The sequence below is a fragment of the Orycteropus afer genome, unplaced genomic scaffold, assembly GCF_000298275.1.
Source record: "Orycteropus afer afer isolate SDZICR_OR568_19922 unplaced genomic scaffold, OryAfe1.0 scaffold00888, whole genome shotgun sequence".
NCBI lineage: Eukaryota > Metazoa > Chordata > Mammalia > Tubulidentata > Orycteropodidae > Orycteropus > Orycteropus afer.
The window spans coordinates 563,949-572,925 of NW_006922475.1; the positions used below are offsets into that span (position 1 = coordinate 563,949).

Here is an 8,977-nt window from a genome sequence, read left to right on the forward strand (position 1 = left end):
TTCCATACAGCAGTTCACATACACTTTGTCTCATGACATTGACCACAATTTAAGAATGGTTTTGAAGGAACATTCTTCAGTGTCCCAGGTGACTGGTCTGAAGGAGAGAAAACAGCGGCTGCTTCCTCCATGTCTGTGCAGGCTGGATAGACATGTGGTTGAGGAGTTAGAGAAGGGTTACCTCAAGAGCACAAGCCTGTACTGAGCAGGGGCCATTTCCAGAACTTACTGGGAACCTCATCCAAAGTCACTCATCGAGTAGAAGTACTTTGTGGTTGAAAAGCGCCAGGCCTAGAGCAATGGCCTTGAGGCTGGCTGGTGCCTCAGGTCTCTGTGCAAATGGGTGGAAGGATGGCTGCTCTTATTCTGCTGTGGAACTCCGGAGGTGCTGGAGGTTGCTGCTGCTTTTCTGGGCTCTGGTCAGGCGGCAGGCTGGGAGACCAATCTGTAGTCAAGCCCGCAGGGAAGAGGAACAATAAGTATGCAACCAATAGACAAAAGTCAGAAGGGAACCTTTCAAAGATCCTGAGGCAGACCAAGCCAGCTCTTCCAACAGCTTCACCTGCTGTTATCACTGTCACGGATACCCTGGGGGCAGTGCCTGGAGCAGTGGAAAGGCATCACAAAAGACAGCCTAGTGCACCACAAAATAGGACATTTTTTGGTCCATCTTTCAATATGGATGGTGGAGTGAAGGGACTAGAATTGGGTAGTACAGGTGAGAGTCAGAGGCTGAAGGGGAAGGCAGAGGGGCAAGAATTGTTAATAGGAGTTCTGAAACTATCCTGGAAGATCACTCTTCCTCCCAGGGCCTCAGTTTCCCCATCTGCAAAGTGAAGGTGGCAATTCAGAGGTAGAAAAGAGGAGGTAGACTGTGAGGTCCCTGGGAGTAGATGGCTGGCAGAGAAGCTGGGCAAAAGCTCTGAAGAACCTCCCACTAATGTTTGAGGGGCCAGGGCCAGAGGACAAATGAAAATGAAGGCTCACATACCATGTGTCTAAATAGTTGAAAGGTATAAAGCAAACAAACAAACTGTTAAATAAAATATGTTCTATTCACTGGTCTTGAAAAAATACTTTCATGATGAGCTGGAAGGTCAGGTTTCAATAAGATTTCTTGGACTCTTTGGAGAATTCTGAGCATGGAGCATGGCAGTGCGGAGAGCTGTCCTCTGGGCCCCGGCTGTCATTCCAGTCAGGATGTTCTCGCATATTGTCCTCTGGCCCCAGAGAGCAGAACTAAATGCCTCAGCCCCTATCCTTTGAAATCCATCTTTGCTGTGGGCCTGAGGTCCAGCTTCTCAAGAGCTGTTCCCCATCAATGATTGGTGTGGTAGAGATACTAAAGTAGCCTATTCCTGGGAGACACAGGACTCCTCTGATGGCCAGCTTCAGCTCAAGGACCCCTGACAGCTTGGCTAAACCTTTCTTAGACTGCACAGTCCAAAGTCTAGGGTGCCTGCACCTGTCCTTCTCTCCCTCTCTTTACTCAAGCTCAGACTTACAACTTGGTCATGGTCTAAAGGCTTTCCCGGCTTTCTCCAGCTCCCTCCTTATTCCCTTTCACACAGACATTTCCCCTGATACAATCCTTGCACATCTTATCCTACCTTGACACCTGCACTTGGAGGATGTTCACTAACAGACTGGCCCCCAACCCAACCCCTCCTCTTATCCCTGGCTCCTTTACACACCATGAGGTGACTCATGGGCATATGTAGGGAGTTCAAGGTACCCAGAGAATGATCTAGAAGCAGGCCCTAGTGGGCCAGTCTCCTCACCCTGTGGTGGTATGGGGGAGTGTGGTGGAGGGCTAGAGAAAGGCCCTTTAAAGCATGAGGAATGGGAAGGGGGGCCCTCTTGTATGTGTCTAACATGATACTGGCCAGGAACCTCCCCTTCACAGTCTTCCTGCCACTCTGTGGCTGGGGCTGCTCACAAGGTCACGTTCTTGACCTCTATGGTTCTTTCTCATTTGCCTGGCTTGTGTGGCAACTGGACCATGCTTTGAAACCCCCTGGGCTAGGGTAGTGAGCATGTGTCGCAGGCCCTTCACATTTTTATCTTCTTTCACTTTTATGAGAGTCTGGTGGAAAACATAGGTTTTCATCAGTTACCAAGGAGTAAACTGAGGCTCCAGGATCAAGTGAGTGTTCACACTCAGGTCTTCTGATGCTGATTCCTGGGCTCAGCCATGATGTGTCAGCCAATGGGGGTGTTCCCATCACATCACAAAACTCCCCTCTGATAGTTCAAGTGTTCCCTTATCCCTGGGAAATTAATGTGCTTTAAAATTGAACTTCTTTCAACCTTACAGCAATCTGACTAGGGGAATGGAGGGTCTAGACTATTGCCCTCAAAGCCGGCTAGTTCTAGCCCCTCAAAACTTATCATTATACTTGCAGTCTGGGTAACGGTAAGCAAATCTGGGGTCACAGGTCCTTAGGGGCCTCAAGATGTCCTTCAGCCGGCTGGCAGCCTCCAGGATTTCAGGGTCTGGGAGGGTGTCCTCCCCACACTGAGTGAGCATGGCATCTATCTCCTCCTGCACTGGAGAGGGGAACTTCCCTTGGAGAAGTTGGGGTAGCAACTGTTGACACACCAGCACCAGGCTCTGCTTCTCAGGGATGGTGTCACAGGAGGGCAGCTCAGCCTGGCAGCCAGAAAGCAGGCAGCTAAAGATGTCTTTATTCTCTTCTGCCCTGGTGGCTGCCTGGCTGCCTGGAAGAGAAATGGAAAATATTACACGCCCCACCACCTGTTCTCTTTTGGGAAGAGTGTCACTAATCAGAATTGATAGGCAAAGTGGTTTCATTTCCTAGCATTTTCATGTCACCAGTACATTTAGGACTCAGGGATACAATGGTCCCTGATGAGATCAGCATGAGAGTTCTCTGCTAAAATAGGCATAGAAAACCCACTTCTCCCTATCAGAAATAGGGTCTATCATTGTAGGAATCACATCCATATTGTTATTCTCCTATAATCACTGAATTAGGGAACTCAGGAAAATATCAGTACTGATTTCATTTGTGTTTTTTAAATACAAAATCAAGAGAAAGTCACCCAGAATATGCATCCAGTGGTTGCACTAGGCTGATGTCCAGTGCAATGTACTGATGTCCTGAATATTCTAGAATCAGCCTGATTTCTTTTAATTTTATTCTTCTTGTTAAAGGCAAATCAGGAAATGAGTAAGCATGGTTGAATTTGTCTTTCTTTGTAGTCCTTCTCATATAAATACAATTGGAAATCAGAAAAGAAAGTCCTTTGTCAAATTTTGGGCTCAAAAATTTGGTCACCATTAGAGATGGGGACTTTCAAAGGGTTCTAGAACCCTGGATGAGCATTTTCACATAGTGAGAAATATGATTCACTCATCCACCTCCTTTGGTGCCATGCCTTTTAATTAGAAAACTTTATATAAAGCAAATGTGCCAAAATGGATTGTAAAATGTACCAGTGAATCAGCCAGATATTTAAATTTTAGATAAAGGCTAAAAACATCTGATGAGGAAGGCTCTGAGGGAGAGATGGATCTGTGAGTTGTATGTGTGTGTGTGTAGGGGGGTCAGAGGTGGGTCCCTAGGCCACCTCACAGACTGACTTGGACAGCAGCACTGCCCTCAGAGGCACAGTCAGGGTTATGTAGGTTGTGAAATGCCTCCCACAGACAGGGCCAAGTTCAGGTCCCCTTTGGAGCTGGAGCTGGAGCAGAAACTCAAATGGGGGAGAGGGACATTTTACATGACAGCTAAAACAACTTGGGTTGCTTTCTCTGTGTCACACAGATACTGGAAAGGCCCAAGGTGTGTCCCCTGGCCACCCCTCTATAGCTTCTTCCACCCTGAATTCTCCTCTGACAGCCACTCATCCAGGCCCATGCTGTTTACCTTCCTGCTTGTCAATGATGCCCAGTGTGCTAGCATTCCGGATGAACAGATGCCCATTGCTGAAGATGCCAAACATGCCTGCATCAACATGAGTGAAGTAGAAGAAATAGTTCAAGTCGTTGTTCCTCAGAGACTCCAAGACACCAAGGAGCTGGTAGGCGAGGTCAGCTGCCTGGTCTGGGGGTGCACTATAGAATTCCTGTAGTGGTCTGGTGCTGGTGCTGACGAGGAATCTGCCACAGGAGCCCAGGTACTTGGGCAGTGGCCATCCTTCGGCCCCAGGGAAGATCTATCAAGCCAGAAGGAGGAGGCAGGAGAGGGTTAGGACAAAGACACTCAGGTAGAAATCTTAGTCTCTGCCTCACACCAAGAACACACAGAAAGATCAGCCTTACCCAGCCATCCTCTGTCTCCAAACTCGTCAGCAAAATGTCTCTCAAAATTTTCTATAACTCTTTGAACTAGGCAGTACCCCTGATCTTCCCTCCACACACATTTTTTTGTCATCTATTAATCAAAGGATTTGGAAAAGGAGCTGCTAATTTCCACACTGTGGATTGTATTTCAACAGAGTTTCTCTAAGTGTTCATTCCCTGGGTGGCACAAATGGTTAAGCATTCGGTTGCTAACCAAAAAGTTGGTGATTCAAATCCACCCAGGGGCTCCTCAGAAAGAAGTCGTGGCAATCTGCTTCCAAAAGGTCACAGCCATTGACAACTCTATGGATCAATTCTACTCTTACACACATGGGGTTGCCATGAGCCAGAATTGGTTGGATGCCAGCTGATTTTGTTTTGGTCTCCGAGTGTGGCTCAAGACTCCTAATGGACTTGCCATGGTTTTAGATGGCATACAGGATTCAAGGGAATATGTTGTTGTTGTTGTTAGGTGCCATAGAGTTGGCTCTGACTCATAGTGACCCTATGTACAATAGAACAAAACATTACCTGGTCCTGTGCCAGCCTCACAATGCTTGCTATACCTGAGTACATCATTGTAGCCACTGTGTCAATCCATCTTGTAGAGGGACTTCCCCTCTTTTGTTGAGCCTCTACTTTACCAAGCATGATATCCTTCTCCAGGGAATGGTGCCTTCTGACAACATGACCAATGTAGGTGAGATGAAGGCTGGCCATTTTTGCTTCCAGGGAGCATTCCAGCTGCACTTCTTCCAGGACAGATTTGTTAGTTCTTCTGGAAGTCCATGGTACTCTCAGTAGTCTTTGCCAATACTACAGCTCAAAAGCATCAACTCTTCTTTGCTCTTCCTTATTCATCGTCCAGCTTTCACGTGCATATAGGGCAATTGAAAACACCATGGCTTGGGTTAGGCACATCTTAGTCTTCAAAGAGACATCTTTGCTCTTCAGCACAAAAAAAAAAAAAAAAAGTCTTTTGCAGCAGATTTGCCCAGTGCAATATGATGTCTGATTTATTGACTACTGCTTCCATTGGTATTGATTGTGGAACAACCAAGTAATATGAAGTCTTTGACAACGTCAATCTTTTTTTTTCCATTTATCATGATGCTGTTTATTGGTCCAGTTGTGAGGATTTTTGTTGTTTTTATATTGAGGTGTAATCCATACTGCAGACTGTAGTCTTTAATATTCATCAGTAAGTGCTTCATGTCATCTTCACTTTCAGCAAGCAAGGTTGTGTCATCTATGTATTGCAGGTTGTTAATGAGTCTTCCTCCAATTCTGATCCTTCTTTATATAATCCGCCTTCTCGGATTATTTGCTCAGCATACAGATTGAATACATACGGTGAAAGGATCCAACCTTGATGCACTCCATTCCTGATTTTAAACCATGTGGTGTGTTCCCTTGTTCTGTTCAAACGACAGCTTCCTGGTCTAAGTACAGGTTCCTCGTGAGTACAATTAAGTGTTCTGGAATTCCCATTCTTCTCAATGTTATCCATAATTTCTTATGATCCACATAGTCAAATGCTTTTGCATAGGCAAGAAAACATCTTTATGGTATTCTTTGCTTCAGCCTCACAGTGACACACAAGCCACCACAGTACGACAAACTGACAGATGAGTGGTGGAAAAGGGAGTATGTTTTATTTTAATTTAAGTGTTGTGTACTTGACAAAATATGACTAGTACTTGTGATTTCACAAATATCATTGCTTAGGAAGTGACTTGGAAAAAGAGGATCAACTTAAAGCTTATTTTAAAAATTTGTATTAAAAAATAACTGTATTGGTGGTCTTGGGATAGGGCAAAAATCATGAAGCTGGCCCTTGGGTGATCCGCATTCAGGAAACCACTGCACTGGCCTGAAATCTTTCCTCCTGGCCCTGGGTAAATCTGCCTGGCTGGGGTAACTGGCTACTCACAGATGCTCTCGTGCTGACTAGAACCTTCCTGACAGCCTAACACTTGTTTATACTGAAGTACATAACCCTGGGCCTGTCTCTCTTAATTCCTTAGAAAAGCTTCAAGCAAGTGGATTTGTGAGGTGAGAAAAACAGGGAGGGAATCCTGCCTGGTCTTTTCTTGACTACCAAACCAGCTATATGTAGAATGACTTGTCTTTAAACTATGAGGGAAACGAAGGAGCCCTGGTGGGCCAACGGTTAAGTGCTTGACTGCTAACTTAAATGTCAGTGGTTTGAACCCACCAACTACTCCATGGGATAAAGATGTGGCAATGAGGGAAATGACAGAAACTATAAATACTTAGCACTTTTTTTTTCCTTTTCCTTCTTAAAAAAATAAAGTCATTCTCCTCTCTGATGAGTTTTTGTTATCTTCTGTTCATGCTTATCTACCTGTCACATTTGTAAAGATCTCCTGCCCACGTGCTCTTGGAATTTCTTATGCACAGAGGGGACCTTTCTCATTAGGTGCCATATATGGGGTCTTGGGCATACTGGTGATGCCCACATGTGTGTCCCTGGGACCGGGGCTGGGAGTAATAAGTGTCTGCTACTACTGCGAAGATTAGAAGGATGGGAGAAAAGACCTCTGAGATGTCCAGCAATTCCTTCTCTTCTTCTAGTGTTTAAAATTTTACCAGACACGTTTTTGTGGAGAGAGTCAAACAGCTCTAGGTTTGGGTCTCATCTTTGACTTTGGCTAAGTTGTTTAACATCTCTGAGCTCCAGTTTCTTCATCTGGAAATGGGGACAACTGTGATATTCCTGTGGGGTTGTCATAAGCATTGAATGAGATAATGCTATAAAGCTTTCAACAAAATGCCTGGCACATAGCAGGTGCTCAGTAAATGAGAGCTATTATTATATATTAAGTTGTCATTCATTTGGCCTATATTTTATTAACTGTTTTTACTGCGGCTTCCTATTTCTCCTTTCCTCCTCTCCCTCCCTTCTTCTTCCTCCTCTCCTTCTTCCCTTTCCTCCTCTTCCTTCCTCCTCCTCTCTAACTCTCCTCTTCCTGTCCCTCCTTCCCACTTCCTTAATTCCTTTGTGCCCACCCATTATGTGACCCCTGTGTCTTGACCCTTTGAGTTTGGGGAAAATTGGTGTGATTGGACTCCAGATGGTTTGTTAATACTTGTTTACATAACTGTCTCTACCACTGGACTGGAAGCTGCATGAAGGCAAAGGCTTGTGCCTTTCTTGTATTCCCTGGCCCTCATGCATCTTCATTTATTTAACTCTTCCCCTATTGATGGACATGTAGGTTACTTACATTTTTCTCTCTTTTCCAAGCATAGCTCCAGGACACACCTCTGCGAGTGTTTCTTTGGCTCATTTCTCCATCTCCTGAACTTGCTCAAATCTTACTGCTCTTGAGGCACAGAGCAAAATTGCCCTTCAGGGCTGCCTTAGGCAGTGAAAGTGATTACAGTCCCCCTCCACAGGTCAACAGGGTAGGATGACCCCCAATCTATCCCCAGGCCCCGAACACACACCTGTCTTGAGCTCCTCTACAACACTTCCACACTGGAGAAACCAAGGAATGCCAGAAAGGTTTTAAAATGGGTTGACGGCCCCAGGGCATGCAGTAGAGGGGAGAGAGCTCAACCCTTGGCTGGCCTGGGAGTCTGAGAAGGCGCTCCCTGAATTTTTGCTCCCACATTCCCTGCTCCACAGCAGAGTTGATCCTCACTCTTGAGAGGCTTTCCCAAGTTTGGGGTGGAGGAGGTGGGTGTGTCGCTGCATACCTGTAGAAGGATGGGATGCGGGTTGACAGCCAGCGTGTAGAGCAGCCGCAGTTTGTCGCGGTCGGTGAAGTGGTCCATGAAGATGCTGCCGGCGTCAGCCACCTCTGCGTAGCGCCGAACCACGCGGTCCAAGAGACGCTGCGACGGGCAGCGCAGAAGGGGGCTGGGCAGGCCCTGCAGAGGTGTGGGAGAGAGCCCCGAGACAGGGGAAAGGGTTCTGAGCGTTGGCGGGGGCCAGCAGGAGGGGGGAGGGGCAGGCGCTGCCGGTGGAGTGGACCCCGCGGTGGGGAGGCAGAGAAAGAGCGGGCTGATTGGTACTAAGGCTGGTCAAACAAACAAAAAACCCATTGCCATGGAGTCATTTGCGACTCATAGCGACCCTATAGGACAGAGTAGAACTGCCCCATAGGGTTTTCTAGGCTGTAATCTTTACCAGAGCAGATCGCAGAGCCGCTGCGTGGGTTCAGACTGCCAACCTACAGGTTAGCAGCTAAACGCTTAACCCTTTGCCCCTTTTCCACCGCCACAGTACCACTATTATGATGTGCCACTCAATTCCTCTTGTGGGGAATAAAATTTAGAGATATGGACCCAAGTTTATTTTCCATAACCTTTCAGCCCTCTGCTTTATCTTTCTCCTCACACTGAACAAAAAAGATAACAAGCCTGCTAAGATAAGAAAAGAAATATGGTTAAGGACAGGACTCTGGTGCCAATCTACCAGATTTCAACCTGGTTTCTACACTTACCAGCTGAGTGACCTTCGACAAGCTACTTAATCTCTCTGTACTTTGGGTTCCAATCTAAAGTGAGGGTAACTATCAGTCATGATACCCTAAGGGTCATGAGAATCAAATGTTAGATGTAAAATACCTAGAGCTTTGGTAGCATAGTGCCTAAGGCACTTGACTGCTATCCAGGAGGCTCGCGGCTCAAACCCAC

The 8,977-nt window shown here is 46.4% G+C and overlaps 1 protein-coding gene across 1 annotated transcript in view; it reads right to left on the bottom strand.

Moving 5' to 3' along the window:
* Window positions 1-2,380: 2,380 nt before the first annotated feature.
* Window positions 2,381-8,977, bottom strand: part of LOC103212233 (divergent protein kinase domain 2B-like) — a 49,352-nt gene continuing 42,755 nt past the window's right edge. Inside the window, exons 2-4 of the mRNA XM_007958237.2 lie at window positions 8,036-8,209; window positions 3,894-4,182; window positions 2,381-2,721 (exon numbers count right to left, since the gene is read on the bottom strand). Of these exons, the coding sequence (XP_007956428.2) occupies window positions 2,381-2,721; window positions 3,894-4,182; window positions 8,036-8,209 (804 nt within the window). The remainder of the gene's footprint in view (window positions 2,722-3,893; window positions 4,183-8,035; window positions 8,210-8,977) is intronic.